General features: G+C 34.3%; 1 protein-coding gene across 1 annotated transcript; it reads left to right on the top strand.

The window, feature by feature from the left end:
- Positions 1-1,216: 1,216 nt before the first annotated feature.
- Positions 1,217-22,516, top strand: LOC113511512 (uncharacterized). The gene is made up of 4 exons (XM_052898260.1): positions 1,217-1,629; positions 9,875-10,044; positions 21,111-21,225; positions 22,118-22,516. Exons 1-4 carry the CDS (start codon positions 1,329-1,331, stop codon positions 22,240-22,242), a joined length of 711 nt encoding a protein of 236 aa, XP_052754220.1. The 5' UTR covers positions 1,217-1,328; the 3' UTR covers positions 22,243-22,516.
- Positions 22,517-22,856: the final 340 nt, after the last annotated feature.

The following is a 22,856-nucleotide window of genomic DNA, read 5'->3' as shown; positions in this document are numbered from 1 at the left end:
ATCAAAGTTATTGCCATTTTAAACGCCATTTAAAAAGGGCTTTCTGTCTGTTTGTTACGCAGTAGGCTATAAATATTTTTTATGACTTTTTATCAGAACTAATTTTATTTCTTAACAGAACCATTGAACAAGAATGAATGGAGATATCGGCAGGTGTCGCTCTAAACGGTCGTCTGTCGACCAAATAGGCGACTTGCTGAAGAAAGGCCGAATTAAAAGTACCCGTAACAGGCGAGCGTGTATGAAAAGATTGATGAATGTGGAGGAAGCGAGAGAGGTCAGTTTGAATCGAAGCATTAGGCGTTCCATTTTTGTTGTTTCTGTCTACCCTAATGGGAGACGGGCGTGACCGATATGTATATATGTATGTTTTGTTAGAACTTTGGGTTGTTTAAAGCAAGCATTTGCTGAAAATACTACTGTTGGAAGTTGATTCCAAAGAGTGGTTGCGCGTGGAAGAAAGTGCCTTGAAAAACGCACGGCGGAGGACCGTCACTCGTCCAGATGGTTGGGAAGGAAATTTTAGTATATGGCGGGTTGTACGATAGTGAAAATCAGCAGCAAGTATCAATCCGAACAATTCCTCAGAACACTCGCCATGATAAATTCGGTAGAAGATGCACAGAGATGCAACATCTCTACGCAGTTTCAGTGGGTCGAGTCAGACAGTAAGTCTCTTTTAAGGAAAGATATTTTAAAACTAAAATAATAACTATTATAAATATACACTGATGCTTAGCTTTCGAAGTGAAACAGGAAAAAATGCACTGTATTTGCACTTCGACGTGCGAGACGTGACTTGCATACGAACTCACTATTGTCTTGAGGAAAATCTTTTATTTTTAAAACCAATTTATGTATTTTAAAAGTAAAAGTATACCGCCACACATAATTTTTAAACAAAAATATCGTTGAAACTATTTAATTTTTTTTTTAAATAAGTACCTTTCTATCTGGTTAATTTATGTAAAAGAAATTCGAGCGTAACATTTCATACAATATAGTTACTCTGCCTATTGAATTTTTTTGTTAACAATAGACCAAGTTCTAACATAATGCCAAAATGCGTAACTAACTTGCTTGCTCATTGATTTAGAATTACTAAAATCGGTCAGGATATGAATGTTTAATGAAAAAGCGAAAGTCCATGCAACTGGTTCCGGTGTCCTATCTCTCCGGACTCAGTGAAAGAAGAAATGGCTACGTACCGAACGCCGCGCTGTCAGTTTTGACGTTGCTTTTGGCGCGAAATGACGTTGTTAATGCAACTATTTTTTTCAAATCGCGTTTATTTACAATAATACCGTTAAATAAATATAAAATAAGAAATGACAATGGATTTAAAAGAGATTATAAAGTGGTTTATACCCTGTTTTCATATTTTGCTATATTTAAACAAAAAAATGAACACGCGATTGACTATGGTTTTTTTGTGTTTATTTTTTAATTTATTCCCTGTTCACGGAGCAAAAGTAAATAGTGTTGTACAGTTAGATTTAAGTTCAAATAGTATTAATGATACCAAAAAATTAGTGAATTTCGATGATGTATCTAAGTTTAACCAAAGTGAAGGAATTGAGAAGCGAGATGCAAAAAACTTAGGATTTAGTTCGGATGACACATCAGTCGGTAAGTTTCATAGTTTTAAGTACTAAGTAATTAACTAATATACTTATTAAATAATCTTATAAATATGAAAGCAAGTTTGTTTGCTATATCTATGGTTCAATGAATCGACGTGAAATTTTGTACACATACACAAATATTATATTTGAGGTAGAAACGAGTTAAGCCGATTTATCCCGGTCAATCGACATCCGGTTACGTGCAGACCGAGTGTTGTCGCGGGGAAAAGCTAGCGAGGAATTATGTTTTTGTTCCCTTCAATTTAATGATTAACTTTCTGTCTCCTCTATCGAGCAGCTTGCTTGCAATCGTGTTTCGAATTAAAAAAAATAATTAAGAAAAAGTATCACAAATGTTGGTAACAAATCATAATTGTCTTTATTCATGATTCTCGCTTTGTTGTAGGTTTGGTTAATATCGCTACCAATCCGATATCTATATATTGGTTTTTTTTTTTTTATATTAATGACGGAAAACTGTCATAAAATCCTTTTTTAAAATACTATCTCCCAAACTTTGTTTTTGGCGGATGCACTTTGTGCCGTGTCATATAATAAAAAAAAAAAATAAAAAAAAAACTGTCATAACCTATTTCAATATTGTTCATACTGGTCGGATTAATTTTGAACGTGTTCTTTATTTTAATATATCGATAACGAATATTTAATATATCGTTTATTGCACTGATATATACATATCCTACGCGTAACAAATGAACATACTCGTTTGCTTGGGCACCACTGTCCCATTCGTGTCTATATCGTGAAGCAGTTGTTTGTTGTGTTTCGGTTTGAAGAGGGGGATATGGCAGTGAATTTACAGGGTACAAAGGAATAACACCTGAGTCCTCAGGAATGGAATCGTGGACGAAAGAGTATACTCTGTAATGTCCATGGTATTGCTCATGTCTATAGGCGACGGTTACTACTTTCCATCAGGTAGGCCGTCAGCTTGTTTCCAATTCGACTCCGTCAATATATATATATATATATATATATATATATATATATATATATATATATATATATATATATATATATATATATATATATATATATATATATATATATATATATATATATATATGATATAATTTCTGGAAGAGATTGATTTCAAAGAAATTACATCAAAATAAGTTTAGTAGTTTTCGATTTTTTGTGGAACATACTCTGTTTTTATTGGGATATTTTAACTGCCTCATTAATTTACTCTCGGTTCTTATGTTTTAAAACGAACACCTGCCTAATAGCACTAGTTACTCGTTGCATATTGCATAATTGCATACTCTTCCATGCAACGAACGCATACAGTTGCATAAAACCAATATCGAATTTTACGCTCGGTCGAATGTTGTTTTAATTGGTAGTAATTATTAAAACTTCATTTGTTTCGCAACAGTTTCTAGAAATATTGTTTATGAAAATGACAATTATTGATAATATATTTAAGCGATTTACGAAACAAGGGATAGATAGATAGATAGATAATTTATTTGCATTACTTACTTACAGCACACAAATTACAACATACATATACAAAAAAAAAAAGCGAGATAACATAAATGATGAAACAAAATACATAAAGCCAAATACAATTTTCGTTTGTGCGTGTGCCATAGCAATACAAAATGGCCACAACTCAGTTTATTGCTTCGCCCTCAAAAGAACTCTCGCAAATCCTTTTAATGTTCAATTCTGAACCCTCTGATTGGTTTTCGTAGTTCTGTTTTCAATCGATCTGAGGTCAGGTATCAGTTCTCATTTGTATGTATAAGTGTTTTTGTTTATTTAGTTTAAATTTTTTAATTAAAATTCATTTTAGACTTAACCCTTCTTTGCATAATTTTTTTTTATTTGTGAAATAAATCAAGGTGATATAATGCATGTTCAAAATTAAAGGAAAAATGGTTTGAAAAATAAATGACTTGACAACTATGTTTTCTTTTCTGCAATGGACATTAAAATGGTATCCAGACACGATCAAATTAAAGTGAACTTGATTTTTTTATATAATTTTTGGACAATCAATGTTATGATGGAAATTTCCACCATTATGTAAAGAAGGGTTAAATAAACATACGTAGAATATGAGTGAGGAAAATGAAGGGGTTCGATAACCATCCAGAAATATAGGCCCGGGGCCCAGCCCTCTATGTCGAGGCTGTTTCGACGCCGAAGAAACGGCTGCTCTCGTAATCCTGGAATGTGAGGCTGTGGCCCGTCAACGTTTAGAAATCCTCGGAACGGTGAGGTCGCTCCGTGAGGCCTGTAAAGAACCCAGGAAGCTTCTGCGCTTCTGGACGGAGCTAGGTTGGCTACAGCCACGACTCATACGCACAACGGCCCAAATGAGAGGCTAAGCGCGGAAAATAAAGTCTTTCTCACATTTAGATTCACATATAGGCCCGGGACCTTCCACCCTTAAGCCACCATTGTGTTGGTCTCATGATAATCTTCCAAACCTTTTAATATTAATATTAGTAGGTTTATCTATAAAACAAATCATGTGTAAATACCTTGTTAAATGCCGTTCAATCGTACAGAGCAGACGATGCGTCCGCGGTGAAACTCGACGTTCATTGACCAACTTCGTCAAGGGCGTATACAAAGTTTGTTTACCTTACAGTCAAATACATATTATGATGAACTGTATCGATTATATATATATATATATATATATATATATATATATATATATATATATATATATATATATATATATATATATATATATATATATATATATATATATATATATATATATATATATATATATATATATATATATATATATATATATATATAATCAAATTCATCTCTATTCACACAGACTTATTTACACTTTTAAATGGTATTTTTTTTTTAATCTACTGCTGGGTTCGGAGAGTTGTTATCTGTTGAGAAGAGCCCGCAAGAATCTCAACAGTTATTCTTTTAAATCATTATCTATCAACATTATATGTATTTATGTCTAATAAATAAAAATAATAAATAAATTACATACTAATAATTACATATTATAGAGGGGAAAGGGATCGTTAGCGATAGGGAGGTTAGTCCCCATCGCTATCAATATACCCTATCAGCCCGACCTCCACGCGGTTCCCCCTGGAAACTATCGTGACTAATTTATCGTTGAATTTGTCACGATGGGCTAACTGGCCTGCCTATTCATCCTCACCTATTATTCCTCACTGGTGCCCCGCCAGCACATACCGATAGCACAGGCGGTGTCATCATTCCATTAACACCCGTGAAAAAAAAAATACATATTTTAATTATACATACGGTCATTAAAAAGCTTTAATACATATGTTGTAGTAAAATAAAAACATAGATTTACACTGGTCTATTACATTAATCATAATAATAAAAGTCAAAGATAGAAAATCATAGATTAAATAAAAAATTGTGTCCCACAATAAAACCTAATTCAGTTGTAAGAAGACCCACTTATTTTGATACTAAACCGATTTTGATAAAATTTCTAAAAAAAAAAACAGGAATCGAAACTGGAAATATCTCGTCATAGTCGTAGAATACCGACGGATCTATATATGTAATATTTGTCAGATCCGTCGGTATTCTACGACTATGACGAATATGTACGAGTATATCAGAAAGAGTGAACTTAGAAAATTAGTGCCCTAAAGGAAAGTTAAAAGGGAACAATAGACAAGACGTGTCAATTTCGAATTTGGCATATAATGGTGTAAAAATCATAAACAATGCAAGTGGCGTGGACTCCACAATGGAGCTCGATAACTACTCGACCGTTTTGAAAAATTCCTTCACCTATAGGAAGCTAGATTAACAGCGAATAAGATAGGCTATTGGGGAGGCTTATGTCCAGCAGACGAATAATGGCTGAAAGAATTATAATAAAGATAGATATATATATATTATTTGTGTTAAAAAAAATTTAGAACCCCCCCCCCCTCTCCTACGAAAATTATAATAATGTTGACAATGATGAATCCAAAGTATCAAAAATTTGCCTATAGACTACTACAGGAATGATACAGGAATGGCATTCGGAGTATCATGTGCGAAACAGTACACTCTGTTATGTCCGGGGGGAAAGGGATTGTTAGTAATGGAGACTGAGAATCCCATTGCTAGCAATGTACCCGACCAGGTAGACCTCCTCGCGGTTCTCCCTGGAAACTATCATGGTTAATTCATCGTGCCTTCCACCAAATTGTTTGTAATTACTCCTCTCCATCCAAAGGTTGCCTGCAAGAGTTCGCTCTTAGCGATAAGGTTGCCCATTGTTTTCTCACTGTGATTATTTCTTGTAATTATTTATATTTAAAATAAGTTTACTATTGTAATCTTTTGGAGGGAACAATAAAGAGTATCTATCTATCTATCTAAAACATACAGTAACAACAATAAGTTAATAACAATGTTAGCAAAGGCGAACTTATCTCTAAAAGAGATTTCTTCCAGTCAACCTATTTGAATGCGGTTTTCACTAATGCGTTGCGGTTTACACCACTTAACATTTAGCGTTTGTTTTATTTCAATCGGTCGTTAAATAAAAAAGTTATATCAATCTAAAGAGTCATCATCATAATCATCTCCCACTGGTAAAACAACCAATCAGTTGTATTCCATTATCACCCATTAAAAAGAAGCCATTAAGTAACGCTATAAAATAACGTTTAAGTATATAATACAATATAAGACTGACGGCCCACCTGATGAAAGAGTCGCCTATAGACATGATATACGGGACATACATACAAGCTATATTGATTCACCCATATGCTATTTTGCCATTCCTGAGGACTCAGGTGTTACATCATAATGTAACTTAAGTACAAACCGAAACACAGCCATGCAAACACAACTGCTTTTCAGTTGAAACACGAATGGGACAGAGGTAAACGACTTTTGTACAAAATCTCCTTCTGGTAAAAAAAAAACGATTAAGTAGAGGAGTTTTATGAACGCAATAGAACACAAAAGAATGATTTTTAAAATTTTTGTCTGTTTGTTTGCACGTTTGTGCACGTTAATCTCAGAAACGGTTTAACCGATTTGAATGCGGTTTTCACTAATGCGTTGCGGTTTCCACCACTTAACATTTAGTGTTTATTTTATTTCAATCGGTCGATAAATTAAAATAATAAAAAAAGTTATATCAATCTAAAGAGTCACATATAAAATGCTATAAAATAACCGATCAGTTGAATTGGCTGTAACTTTATGAAGGTGTTAGGTACGTAATTATCGTTTAAGTATATAATACAATACAAGACCGGACTCATGGAGAGTTCCAATGGGAATGATATACGGGAACTACATAGTTAAAGGCAAGCAACGCCGCAGGAAATGGCCAGTAAATAATATATATGGCCTGTATTCTACATTAACAAACAAACAAACTCGCTTCGCTTTCACATTACTTATATCAATAACTATATAATAATGCAGAGCAGCTCAGACATGATCCAATTTAAAAAAAAAAGTCATATAATTAGCTTGACCCAGATTGAAACCCATGTCCTCAATAGCGTAAAATACCATCACATTGCACCATAGCGACCGATTATAATAAATTTACTATGATGAATCGTAGCACGCGCATGGCATTCACTTTTACTTTTTTTTTTATTCTGTAATTTGCTTTTCGACCGCCTCTATGATAAAAACCAGTGTTTTTCAACCTTTTCAGTGACACGCCCCCCCCCCCTGGTATGAAAAAATATTTTACTACCCCCGAACCTTCGCTTTTTTGTTATGTCATTTTCTAATATTACAAAGACGTTGTAGGGACTGAATACTTCAATCCAGGGGGAAAAGGATTGTTAGCAATGGAGTTTGACAGCCCCATTGCTAGCAATATACCTTATTAGGTCGACCTCCACGTGGTTCCCCTGGAAACCATCGTGAACAATTCTTGTTGAATTCGTCACGATGGGCTAACTGACCTACTTCATCCTCACCTATCATTCTTCACTGGTGCCCCGCAATTGTATACCGATAGCGCGGGTGCGTTGCCATTCCATTATCATCCATTTAAAAAAGAAATACTTCAATCCGTACAACATTTTTATGCATATTTAGGTTTCGGATAAATACAGAAATACAGTTGGTTGAAAAACACTATATAATTTGTTTTCAACGCGTGGGTCGCGACCCCCTGGGGGTTCAACAACTATCTGAGTACAAAAATGTATTCTATGTAAAAATATATGTACTTATTTCTGTATTTATTCCAAATCTAATTACGCAAATGCATAAAAATGTTGTATGGATTTAATTAATCAGTCCCTACAGCGTTACATTAGAAAATACATGGAAAAAAATATACTTTTCACTAGACAGATAGAAAGATAGATACTCTTTACTGTTTCCTCTAAAAGATTACAATAGTAAACTTATTATAAATATAAACAATTACAAGAAATAATCACAATGAGAAAACAATGGGCGACCTTATCGCTAAGAGCGATCTCTTCCAGGCAACCTTTGGATGGAGAGGAGAATTATAAACAGTTTGATGGGAGGCACCAAGGAAATTATATAATTATGTTAATATATAATAAGACCATGTAGTACAATTAAATTTTTTAAATTTATTTTTTAATAAATTTTTTTTTATCGTTTCTCTTGCCATTTCTTCGTTCAATCGTAGAGTTTTTTTTTTCTTTTCTATTTACAATATAACAAGTTACGTTCACATGTCACGTTACTCGGACCGCAGCCTACTTTTTCCACGCGGCCCTGATCGTGATGACCGCGACCGCGGCATTATCATCACTTTCTATTTCTTTTAAATCATTTATTTACATTTTTATGCCTTTTGTATTGTTATTACATCTTTTTTAAGCAAATAAGCACTCTGCTTACGATATTACGTGCTTGGTGGTCCGGGTTAATGCACTGTCTGCTTTTTCTATGGCCTTTCTATGGCCATGGGTTCGATTCCTGAAGAATACATCAATTTTTTTATTTTTTATTCAACTTATCTTATAATGTCAAACAATACTCCCCATGCGTTGCCATTCCTGAGGACTCAGATGTTATTCCTCTGTACCCTGTAAATTCACTGATGGAAAGTGGTAGAAACACGTGGAACAGCCTATACAAAGTCCCCCTCATGATAATATAATAATAATAATATTTATTTAATCAGTACCATTTTGTTAGTTATAAATTGAACATGTTAGTAAATGAGCGGTCATTCTCTCCTACATTGATAACCTGTCCCAGGATGGGACAGTCAATTTTATCAGCAATTCGTCACAGTTGTAGAATACTGACGGATCTGAAAAAAGATTACGTATAAAGATCCGTCAGTATTCTACGACTGTGACGATATGCGTGACACACTACAGCGACGGGGTAGCCCCGATAATATTAAAAGATTAATAGATATAATCTCGTTTAACGTCAAATCTCTTTTGCCTACTACGAATAGAATGCTTCGTCGCTTTCTTTCGATTACATTATTAATTTGAAATTTAATGAAAGTCTTATATAGCGACGCGCAATTGTTAAAGTAATTACACATAAACACGAGAACCTTTCAATATGCGTGATGAGATTTCTCATTTTTTTATATATTATATAGTTTCTTAGATGTGACCGAGGAGCTGCTAAATAAGCTTGAGCGGTTGCAAAGTTTAGCGATAAGGTTTATTTTCAGCTTACGAAAATATGATCATGTCTCGGAGTACCGCACTCGTTTAAAGTGGCTCCCAATTAGACATTGTCATGAGACACATGTCCTAGCGGTCCTATATAATAAATATCCTTAATGATCCCAATTCTCCTGCCTACCTTCGTTCCGTTTGCTAACATTGTTATTAACTTATTGTTGTTACTGTATGTTTTAGTACAATAAAGAATATATATATATATATATATATATATATATATATATATATATATATATATATATATATATATATATATATATATATATATATATATATATATATATATATATATATATAAATACTCTTACATGCTGTATGCATGCATAGCCGTCAGATCCCGGCATAGAATGGACCACCCTGTAGTCTATAGGCGACGGTTACCACTTACCATCAGGTGGGCCGTCAGCTTGTTTGCCATTCTAAGTTGTATAAAAAAAAGAACTATTCCCTAACCAGTAGTTAAGGCTTAAATACTATATGCAGGTATAATCCGCTAGTTGTCGAATGACGTGCGTCGGTAGCTGGTTAAACAATACGCCGAGTTAGTAGTAATACTTATTGTTGGTATGATTCCAGGCAGAACCTTCGGCCGGCCGCTGAAGAAGATGATGGGGGCGCTTTTGCCGGTGCTGTTCCAGATTGGCGCAGCGTCCACGTGGGCGGTGGTGGCCGCGATGGTGGGCGTCAAGACCTTGCTGGTCACGCTCGCCATACTGAAGCTGCTGCTCATGGCTGGTGCTGCTAAGGTATATTTAACTAGTAGTTTTCATTAGAGGGAGACTTTGTACAAAAGTCGTCTATTTGGGTACCTCAATCCCACTCGTGTTTCTCCCGTGAAACTGCTGTACTTGCATGGATATATTCCAGTTTAAAGGCTAGGATATGGAAGTGAAATTATAAGGTACAGGGGCATAACACCATAGTCCTCAGGAATGGCAACGCATAAGGGATACCATATTGGATGGATGGATTACGCATAAGGAAAGGTACTGCTTATGTCTATTGGCCACGGTTACCACTATCACTTTATACAACTTAGAATGGCAAACAAGCTGACGGCCCACCTGATGGAAAGTGGGGGTCGCGTATAGACATGAGCAGAAACATAACAGATGTACATGTTTCGCCCATGATACCCCCATGCGTTGCCATTTTCCATCAGGACTCAGGTGTTATTCCTCTGTCTGTAAATTCGCGTCATAAAAACCAACGCAAACCGAAACACAGCCATGCAAACACAACTGCTTCACGGTTTAAACACGAATGGTACAGAGGCGCCCAAGCAATCGACTTTTGTACAAAGTTTCCGTCTGGTATATGTGTTATGTGCTTAGTGAAGACGTGCGCATAAAACAGAAAATTATGTTTGTGCAAAGACGACCAGTTATCTAAACATATAAATTAACTGGGATATTGGAATGGACCAAAGCGGTCAGCGTTCTAGTTGCGAATTTAAAATTTTTAGAATTCCGCATCTAAATAGTTGAAAAGAACCGTGACCCATAGTTATCGGCCGTTTTGTATTTAACACACATTTTGTATTTACATTTTTTTATACAACTTAGAATGGCAAACAAGCTGACGGCTCACCTGATGGAAAACGGTAACCGTCGCCTATAGACATGAGCAGTACCATGGACATAACAGAGTATACTGTTTCGCCCATGATACCCCCATGCGTTGCCATTCCTGAAGACTCAGATGTTATGCCTCTGTACCCAGTAAATTCACGCCATATCCCACCCTTCAAACCGAAACACAGCCATGCAAACACAACTGCTTCACGGTTGAAACACGAATGGGACAGAGGTACCCAAGCAGTCGACATTTGTACAAAGTCTCCCTCTTATTTTTCTCTGCTCATTTCTGTAGTTCTAATAATTTTACTTCTTCGTATCTAACAAATTATTCACGTACTACATTTACAAAATAACATGTCTAAAATAATCGGTGTGTAAGTCCCAGCTTTGAATAGGCCACCCCTTCCTTTCCCATGGATGTCGTATTAGGCGACTAAAGTAACTTAATAGTCGAGCTATAGGCGGCAGCGTCCCTCTTAAAACATCACCAAAGACTAGCTACCAAGCGTGGCAACTACTTGCATGAAGATAAACTTCGAACATTGTACGGAACTCTCATCATTCGACATTGGCTACTGGCCGCTATTCTTCTTATAACAAGGTCAAATCCACAATTTAAATCAATGCGCATAATTTAAGAGATTTGTATACCAAAATTGTTTTCTAAATTACATACTAAGATGGAGATTGAACCGTCAAATTATTTTTCTTTCTAGAGACACCGAATAATTGTTCTCACCTTATTTTTTAAGGCACTTTCGAATGTTTAAACTTTTTTGTTTACTTCGTTCGTTTAATTTATTTATAATTATATTGTTATTTGACAATGAAGTGTGGGGGGTAAGGGGTTATTAGTAATAAGCTGTAACTGCCTACTTATAGTTTATTTATTTATTTATTTTACACTCTATTGCACCAAGTAAAAAGAGAAATAACAAATACAGTGAATATTAATGAGAAGTGATACAAAAGGCGGCCTTATCGCTAAGCAATCTCTTCCAGACAACCTTTGGGTAGAGGACATTGAGTAAAAGACAAAGAGGGTGGCGCACTATTATGTAAATACTATCATATATAAACATATATACATACATATATACGGTGCTTTATATTATTCCCAAATTCGTGTATAATATAGTATATATCATATATGTGTAAGTATATTTGTTATTCATATATATTTATTCGTTTATATATGTAATTTCAGTATGTATGTATATCAATAATTACTAGTACCGCATTCGAGTATTCTGGCACTTCCCTACGGTTGACTGGGAGAGAATGCTTTTAGCATTAAGTCCGCCATGTACACATATCTGTACTAATGAATAAATAAATAAATACATACACATACATATATAATATATACACAATTAAATATATACATAACATACACATACTTAACAGCACACATTAATATAATAAATTAATACAAAACCATTAATATAGTTTTGTATGAATTTATTTGATTAAGTCGATTGACAGCTTTTTTTATGCAACCTGAAAGGGTATATTGCTAGCAATGGGGCTGTTAAGACACCATTACTACTAATCCCTTCCCCCTGCCAAGGCTGGCTAGTTACAAAGTTTTTTTTTTATACAACTTAGAATGGCAAACAAGCTGACGGCCCACCTGATGGAAAGTGGTAACCGTCGCCTATAGACATGAGCAGTACCATGGACATAACAGAGTATACTGTTTCGCCCACGATACCCCCCATGCGTTGCCATTCCTGAGGACTCATATGTTATTCCTCTGTACCCAATAAATTCACGCCATATCCCACCCTTCAAACCGAAACACAGCCATGCAAACACAACTGCTTCACGGTTGAAACACGAATGGGACAGAGGTACCCAAGCAATCGACTTTTGTACAAAGTCTCCCTCTGGTAAATTATTAAAGCGTGTAAAGTACGTCTGTAAGTCAGTCTGATGACCCATCGTGACGAATTCGACAAGAAATAACGCTAGGATAGTATCCAAGGGGAAGCGCGTGGAGGAAATAGCGCACTTTCAACACTGTATTTCTTCTATTGAATAATATTCATTGTTGTCTTGTTTCATAGATATTTAACATAATAATTAAAAATGATGTCCCGCAGAGCATGTGATCTTGATGCTAAGCTCAAGGTGACACTCTTAGAGTTAAAAAAATCCAATGAATTAAATAAGGCCTTATTACAGGAACGAGATGAAAGTGAGATTGAAATTAAGTTGATGTCTGATAAATATGTGGCTCTGAAGAATGACCTAGTGAAGATCAGTACAGACTTTGAAGTTCTACATATCGAAAAAGAAAAACTTCAAGAAATTGTAAATAAATATGATCTGTGCAGAGACACATATGAGTCAGCATTGCAGAAAATCACTCATCTAGAGCGGCACCTTGAGGAAGTTCAATCACAAAATAAATCTTTGTTGGATCACAGGCGGTTGAGTAGTTATAACGAGACCATGGATCTGTATACAGAAATGTTAAATACTACTAGTGATCAAACATCTGCTCTGCCCCTTGTGACCATAGATTTGACAAATACACCAAGCTCCTATAGTCCTAATAAAGTACCTATTAATAGTAGTAAGAAGTTAAAAAAATATGTAAAATTAAATAAATTTATTCGAAAATCAGAAAATTTAGTGAAAAGTCATAAAAAGTGTTTAAAATCAATTATTACTAGGAAGCAAAAAATTGACTTATCAATAGAATTAAATAATTGTAAAGAAAAATATATAACAAAGATTTAGAAATAGATGAATTATCACAAAAAATTAAACTATTAGAGAACTCGTTGTCCAATTTATCTTTGAAATACGAATCAGCTGAGAATGAAATACATGAATATTCTGATCAGTTGGATAATTTAATAAAATTGGGTAACTACAACATGGAGCGGTTTGTTTCTCTTACGGATAGATGTCACTGTAATTCACCAGAGTCTGATAACTATATCCAACCGTCCCACCATAATCAGTTGAACATTGATATCTCATCCGTCACGGAACCAGACGTTTCATGTTTACCCACACGAAACAGTACAAAAGTAAATAAATGCAGCACTGTACATGAAACCATCAGGAGAACAATTGTTTATTCAGATGAATTTGGCAAGGATTTAGGTAGTTTATTATCGAACTGCCTCTCGCAACAAGTAATAAATAATTGTTTTCCGGGATCAGGTATATATAAGATTATAAAAAATATAGTAAATGAAAAATATGATATTCACACGACCCTAGTAATAGCGTTAGGGAATTGTTTGCATATGCGTAAATCTGATATAGTTAATTTAATAAAATCATTATATAATATAGTGGAGCTTGGTATAGGTAAAATATTATTATGCGCATTTCCCTACTCTCAATCCCTGACTAATGAACAGAATAAGTTCATTTATAGTATAAATAATTTAATTTATTCGATGACATATCATTGTAATGATATATTTTATTTTGAAAGTAACAAATTTGTTACAAATTATTATATGACGGGAGGTAATTTTTATCTTCCTAAAAAACAAAAAAAGACTATTGCTAGTTTACTAGCGTATAACATTTATGATCCCATTATAAGTAGTATAACGGGTTTAATTAGTAATATTAGTAATTATACTAATAATGTGACATGTGTTAATTTAAACTAACATCTACGACATTGGTTAAGCCACAGGATATGGTCATTATTCATCAAAATATTCGTGGCTTCTCCAGCAAAGAATTAGAATTAAGTCTTTTCTTAGAATCTAACAATGTACAGGTGTTATGTCTGACAGAACATTGGCTTAAACAATATGAAATAATTTGTCCTTTTGAACATTATAATATAGCTAGTTTTTTTGCTAGGAACAATGCCATTCATGGCGGGTCAATTATTATTTTAAAAAATGATGTAGAATATAAAAACCGTCAAGACATTGTAAATATTTCTATTGAGCAAACAATTGAACTATCTTGCGTAGAATTAGTTACTTGTATAATAATTTGCGTTTATCGTCCGCCGTCGGCTTGTTTTGATTCTTTTGAACTGGCTATGGAGGAAGCATTGAGACGAGTCGCACGGAGGAATAAAACATTATTTGTATGTGGCGATTTTAATGTTGATTTATTATCGGAATGCTCAATAAGCTTAAGATTGATTAACTTATTTAAATCATTTAATTTGCACAATCTTTTTTTAGAACCCACTAGGGTCGCAGGAAATTCTGCCACTTGTATAGATAATGTTTTTTGTAATTGTGAAGTAAAGGTGAAAATGAATTTCGACTGTCTTGGATCTGATCATTACGGACAAAAAGTTATAATTGAAACTAAGGGATCCAAAGGGACTCAAACAATTACATGCAGACAAATAACACAAAAGAATTAGGCACGTTTTAAAAATAAAATTGAACATAAAATATCTAGTGTCATAGTACCTCAATATGACCCGGACATTGTATGTGAACATATTTTTAATTTAATTGAACATGAAGCTAGCAGTGAATTTAAAACAAAAACATTTTCAACTAGTGTAAAATCAAAGTTTTGTGACTGGGCCACGTTTGGTATTTATAAGTCTAGGGCTAATCTTTACGAACTTTACGAAAAACGAAGCTATATATCCGATCCCTTATTTCATGAACATGTAAAATCTTATTCGAAAATATTTAAAAAGGTTTGTCATACAGCTAAGTCTCTCTATTTAGGTAAAATAATAACTAAATCTAAAGATAAAATAAAAGCCACTTGGAAAGTAATAAATAGCGAAACTGGAAAAGTTAATTTTCAAAATAGCAAAATAGCTTTAAATATTAATAACAAATTGGTAAATTCCGACACAGAGGTCGCGCATACATTCGAATCTTATTTTACTAATATTCCATTAATTACGACACAGGCTCTAAAATCTTCCCCGTCTGCTGCTGAAACTTTACTAACAGACAATGTTAGCAAGTCATCAGCTGTATTTAACTTTAGACATACATCATCAGTAGAAATAATGAAAATATTCAAACAACTTAATAATAAAAAAACAGAGGATCTATGGGGTATGTCTGTTAAAATACTGGATAGTATAATGGAAATTATTGCGTCCTCTCTTGCTTTTATTTTCAATAAATGTATAGATGAAGGTAAATTTCCTAACATAATGAAAATTAGTAAAATCATACCGCTTTTTAAATCTGGAGATAGGAGTGACCCAATAAATTATAGACCTATATCCATACTCCCAGCACTCAGTAAAATTTTTGAAAAAATAATCCTTATGCAACTTGTCAGTTATTTCAATTTAAATAATTTAATCCACAATAGTCAATTCGGTTTTTCCAAAGGTCGTTCAACTACAGACGCAGGTGCAGAGTTGCTTAGACACGTATTTGCTGCATGGGAAACTAAAATGGATTTGATAGGTGTTTTTTGTGACCTTTCTAAGGCTTTTGATTGCGTTGATCATAATACATTGCTAAAAAAACTTGCTTTTTATGGCGTCAAAGACAATGCTTTAAATTTAATAAAATCTTATCTATCTGATAGAATACAGAAAGTGAAGATTAGCAACGCTACGTCTGACGGGTCACTTGTGCAAATGGGTGTACCTCAAGGATCTATTCTCGGTCCATTTTTATTCCTAGTTTACATTAATGATCTCCCATATGCCATGCAGGATAGATGCGGCATAGTATTGTTTGCAGACGATACTTCATTGATTTTTAAAGTTAATAGAATGACTAATAATTATGATGATGTAAATAGTGCTTTGCGGCGTCTCCTGCACTGGTTTACAACTAACAATCTTATGTTAAACGCTAAAAAAACAAAATGTGTTAATTTCTCTCTATCTAAAAGTTTTAATACTAATTGCAATATTAAATTAAATGACGAATCTCTCGAATTTATAGAATCTACTGTCTTTCTAGGAATCACACTAGATAATAAAACACAATGGGGTGCACAAATTCAAAGCCTTGCAGCGAAACTAAGTTCAGCAGCTTTTGCCGTGCGTAAAGTTAGACAGTACACTGATACTGATACTGCTAGATTAGTCTATTTTAGTTATTTTCATAGTTTACTCTCTTATGGAATATTACTATGGGGAAAAGCGGCAGATATTAAGAATATATTCATATTACAAAAACGTGCCGTTCGAGCGATCTACTGTATGAAGAGTCGTGACTCATTAAGAGAGAAATTCAAAGAGGCAAATATTCTCACCGTTGCTTCTCAATTTATATATTCAAATATTCTATATGTTCATAAAAATCTTGACTTATTTCCAAAAACAGCAATATTCATAATATTAATACTAGATTTAAAGACAAACTTGCTGTCCCCAAGTATCGTTTAGAAAAAGTTAATAGGTCTTTTATGGGAATAGGTATAAAAATTTACAATAAGATACCAAAGGATATGTTGGAATTACCCTTAAATAAATTCAAAACATCTGTTAAATCATATTTACTGAGCAAAGCCTATTACTCACTAAACGATTACTTGAATGACGAGTGTGCATGGCAATAGTTGTTCATGCACTGAATTTTCATTTAATGTTAGACATAGACACCTATATAAATATACATTGTAAATAAACTGGCTTTAAAAAAAAAAGTAATTCAATTGAGTTTCTTGCCAGTTCTTCTCAATTGGATCTATATACCGAACTGGACGGTAGGGTAAATATAAAATTATAATGTAAAAATTTGACGTTCATAAGCGGCTAAAATGTCCTACATGAATAAATGATTTTTGAATTTGAATTTGAATTTGAGGTCGAACACGATTTCGTGCGTAGTACCTCTGGGACAGGGACAAACCGGGATATGTTGGGGGGAAGGGATTGTTAATTATGGAGACTAACAATCCCATTGCTAGCAATATACCCAACCAGGTCGACCTCCTCTCAGTTCTCCCTGGAAACTATCATGGTTAATTCCTGATGAATTCATCATGACGGGCTAACTGGCCTGTTTTCATTCTCATCTATCACCCTTCACTGGTGCTCCGCCAGCGTACCCCGTTAGCGCAGGCGGGGTTACCATACTATTTTCACCCATAAAAAAAACTAGGTTATGTTTTCCGGCTTGTGTTGGGTTAAAAAGCTGCTTATACCCTTCTCCGTCTCGTAGTGAAGCAGCTCTGATGCTATAAAGCAACAAACAAACTCACTTTTACATTTATAATATTATTAAGAATTTACTACCATGTCTATTCTTTTTAATGGACGATAATGGAATGGTAACCCCGCCTGTGCTATCGGTATACACTGGCGGGGCATCAGTGAGGGGTGACAGGTGAGGATGAAAGCAGGTCAGTTAGCTAATGGTGACAAATTCCAGTAGAATTATTTACAATAGTTTCCAGGGGGAACCGCGTGGAGGTTGACCTGATAGGGTGTTGATAATTATGGGGACATTAGACCCAATTACTAGCAATCCCTTTCCCCTTACCATGTCTATTAACATATGTTATTGACATATATTATTATATGACATATACCTTGCTACCAAGGTCAATTGTTGCGGTTTGACCTTGACATTTCCTCTAGTTTGTCTTTTATTAAGAATAAAGGCTAACTCTTCTTTAATCCAAAATCTTTAATCAATGATTAGTGATTACATGCTCTGTGATTTAGTTGTAAATTATAACTAAACAACAGAGCATGTAATCACTAAGTTACTCGAGAGACGACACTGCCCTTCTATTGATGAAACTGGAAAATGAATTTATGCAACCACATAGATGTACCTATAAAATAAATTAATATTCATAGTGTTGTACAACTATTTGTAATAGGCATCTGTTCAAAATATCGTTGTCAACAAATATCATAAAAGACATAGCTACTTTTTAGTAGGGAAGAAGGGAAACTTCATGTGGTTACTAAGTTGACCATTACCAGAGGGAGACTTTGTACAAAATTCGATTGCTTGGGTACCTCTGTCTGGTAAAGCAGTTGTGTTTCGATTTGAAAGGTGGAATATGGTGTGAAGTTATAGGGTACGGAGGAATAACAACTGAGTCCTCAGGAATGGCAACGCATGGGGGGTATCATGGGCGAAACAGTATACTCTGTTATGTCCATGGTACTGTTCATGTCTATAGGCGACGGTTATCACTTTCCATCAGGTGGGCCGTCAGCTTGTTTGCCATTCTAACTTGTATAAAAAAAAAGTTGACTGGCAAATTATATATCACATTAGGTGGGTAAACTACAATTGTAATTGTAAAAGAGATAATATGATACTACCCACATTTAACTACGTTGCACCAAAAGTATTTTGTACATTGCCAATTTGTGTGTGTTTATATTCTATATTGTAACGTCTTTTATAAATATTTAAGTCAAAGGAAATTATTTAACTATCCACTGAGATACAGGCTTTGCCTAGTTCAGTGACTAGTAACTAAATGTAATTTATTATTCAATACACAGTTATTATTAAAAAAAAGAAAGGGATTGTTACTAATGACATACTAACAAGTCCATTACTTGTGATGTACCTTAACAGGTCGTTCTTTACGCGGTTCCCCATGGAAACCATCGTGGTTAATTTGTATTGAATTCGTCACGATGGGACAGCTGACGTGGTGTGGTAATCCTGTCTACGACTGATTGCACAGGCCGGACTATTCTATTTTCATCCATTAAAATTTTTTTTCGATATTCAAAATTTTAATTTTAATGAATTGGTTGCATAGATTTCGTACGAACTTGTTTTTCCTCGAAGTGACGCAAGCCTAAAGTCTTAAAGCTCCAAAATAACAATGCAAAGATAATGAAACAGTATAGAGGTCGCCACTATTACTATTTCTGGTAAATATTGGGTGAAAGCGGCTTTCTAAGGTCCGACGGTGAGACAAGGATGTAACTATTTCGCAATATATAGTGAAAGGGACGGATATAGACGATTGCGTATGTTTACTGACCACTTCGGTCAATGTCGATAATTGGACATTATTATACAAAGGTCAAAACTAATACACTTTCAAGGTTTAGTGAATTTTAAATGACTATATTTTAAACTGTACATTATGAATAAATATCAACCATACTCGTCCACTGCTGAACGTAGGCTTCCCTTTATTTGGGGGTGGAGAAGAGGGGGGATTGCCAGTTGTTGCTATGCTTAGCAGGCGGCATGGCAAACGCAGTTAGGCATTGGAGGGACATTAAGAGGGACGCTACCCACAGCCATGTTGCCCATCCCTCGACCAATAATTCCCATTAGTAGCCTCTTACGACAATATAAAAGGAAAGGGATACTCCATTCTATTCCGGGCCTAGACGGCGATATTTATTGTATTATAATTTTTTTTTTAAATTTTTTAATACACTATTTTTTATACTGACGCCCAGAGTTACCACTCCTGATGAATAAAGTGTTATGCCTCTGTACCGTGTAATGTCACTGTTACATCTCATCCTTCAAACTGATATCACAAAATCAATGCTATGATAATTAACAACGAAACTTGGTTACTTTTCTTTTTCTGTTATTTTTTATTTCAACCAACTTTAAAAAAGGAGGACTTCAGTTAGGATGTATTTTTTTATGTCCGTCACCTCATAACTGCGTCATTTGTGAACCGATTTGGAAAATTCTTTTTTCATCTGAAAGTATATACAGATTGGATTCAAAGAAATTTTATCAAAAACGAGTCAGTAGTTTAGTTTCTACATCAAAATCACTTATTTTGCTACTATTGAAGTCAGTATTATTTATTTGTGGAACAAAAACTTAATTTTTATTTCAAGTTCTATTGAAATTGTCAGTAGTGAAAAACGAATATCTAGATGAATAAAGAACTTTTGGGAGCTTTTTTTGCTTTTGGGAGCTGCGGGCGATAATGGAAACTAGGAATAGAAGCTGGAAATATATATATATATTTCCAATACGTGATAATACAACGGTACTCCGCCTGTGCTAATGGCACACGCTGGCGGGCCATCAGCAAGGGATGATGACGGAGGGTGAGAATAAAAAGGCAGGTCAGTTAGTCCATAGAAAGAACTTAGGAGACTAAGGCCGTGAAGGGGAGCCAAAAGGGAACGATAGAAATACGTGTCAATTTTAAATTTGCCAAATAATTATAGAAAAACTATGAACAATATATGTGGCCTGTACTCCACAGAAGTCGTTTAAAAATAAAGATTTTTTGGTTTGTTCTGTAAGGAACAAGCTATGGTCACTGATGAGTGATACTAGTCTTATTTTTTTAAATTAAATTAAAACATAAATTGTTATTTTTTTCAGTTGGGAGCGCTGTACGCGAGTAAAGACCACCAGAGTCACCAGGGCTGGGAACCCCACCAGAAGGAGATACACTTGCATATACACAACGGCCACGTGTCCACTGACGAACATATATGTAAGTTTATATAATAAAACACTAAGTAGACAGGTATCACAATACATCATATAGATATTTCTTAATATTTGCGGAAATGCAATCTATTCTTTTTTTTATACCACGAAGGTGGTAAACAACCATATAGCCCGTCTGATTGTAAACGGTCACTGAAGAACTCCATACTGTAGTCTAGTAAAAACTTTGTTTTACCTTCTGTTACTCTTATTAAGTTTCCTCATATACATTTTTCTCAATATTCTTCCAATTACAGACATTGTCTAGTTACAATTTTATTATATTTCTCAAGGAAATAAGATATGATTTCATAAAATGCCTGACGTGACTTTGTAGTCACGAGAGTTGTCGATATATTAAGTTATTATCACTTGTCGTAAAAGTTGAGTCATATTACAAAGCCTTTATTTTAATGATATAATCATTTCACTAAGCGAAATCTAGTAGTAACCTATTGAATATAATTTAATAGGATTTGTATTATTCACAAGTTTTTTGCCTAACTCCATCTTTCGCCAAGTAGTACGAATTATAAAAGTAACACAAATGTTTCGCGCCAAAACAAGTTTCGTCCATGTACTTATAAAAATAGACACTAGATGTCGCTTTTACTTATTGTTACTTAGTAGGTACAATAAGATTTAAAATGATTAACATTTTAAATCTTATTGTACCTACTAAAATATTTTTATAAATTTTGTGAAAATTTGTTTTTCTGGAATATTTTATTTTATTGTTATTAATATATGAATTTCTGCCTACCCTAATAGGAGATAGGCGTGACATATATATGTATTAAGCGACTATTTTCTGCTACTCAAAACTAGATGGCGCTGTACATTCATTGAATAATTTTCTACAATAATTTAATTTTAATTACTCTTTATTTTTGCAGCCAGTTGGAATCGAGACAGCTTACCGTTGGGGGTCAACAAGAATATTAACGTGGCAGTCGACCCGTACAGTGCCGGACCACAGACAATAAACACGCCTTATGGAAGCTACATTAAAATTGATTAATTTATATTATAATTATGGACTTTATTAGAGACTGCGTTGATGCGTTCATAGTAAAATATTGTAAATAGTGATAATTAATTTTTTAGATTAACAAAATGAAGTCACATTATGTAATTAAATAATATATTTAATAACTCCCTCTGTGCGATGTTGCTGCCACCTAGAATAAGCAACTGTTTAGTATTAAAAAGTTTTGTTTATTTTTATATTTTATATTGTATATTTTGTTTATATAATTTATATAAAATTAAACGAAATACTTTAATTTCTATAATTTTTTTATACAACTTAGAATGGCAAACAACGCCATCCCTTAGCCACCCTTTACGACACCCACTGGTCGAAGGATGGGTAACAGCGTCCCTTTTAAAACATCACTAAACTAACTGTGGTTGGTTACCCCTCAAAGGCAGAACCCCCTAGGAGTATATATGATATGATAATGATCCTATTTTTTTTTGATGGGCGAAAATGGTATGGTAACCCCGCCTGCGCTAACGGGATACGATGGCGGAGCACCAGTGAAGGGTGATAGATGAGAATGAAAACAAGCCAGTTAGCACATCGTGATGAATTCATCAGGAATTAACCATGATAGTTTACAGGGGGAACTG

Source organism: Galleria mellonella, unplaced genomic scaffold (genome assembly GCF_026898425.1).
Source record: "Galleria mellonella isolate WM207_F2 unplaced genomic scaffold, CSIRO_AGI_GalMel_v1 utg424, whole genome shotgun sequence".
Taxonomy (NCBI): Eukaryota; Metazoa; Arthropoda; class Insecta; order Lepidoptera; family Pyralidae; genus Galleria; species Galleria mellonella.
The sequence above is the reverse complement of the archived record's forward strand: the minus strand, read 5'-3'. Positions and strand labels throughout refer to the sequence as shown.

Coding starts and splice junctions, on each gene's coding strand:
- LOC113511512 (XM_052898260.1), top strand. CDS start 1,329: ATGACAATGGATTTAAAAGAGATTATAAAGTGGTTTATACCCTGTTTT. Junction 1,630..9,874: donor TTCGGATGACACATCAGTCG/GTAAGTTTCATA, acceptor GTATGATTCCAG/GCAGAACCTTCGGCCGGCCG. Junction 10,045..21,110: donor TCATGGCTGGTGCTGCTAAG/GTATATTTAACT, acceptor TATTTTTTTCAG/TTGGGAGCGCTGTACGCGAG.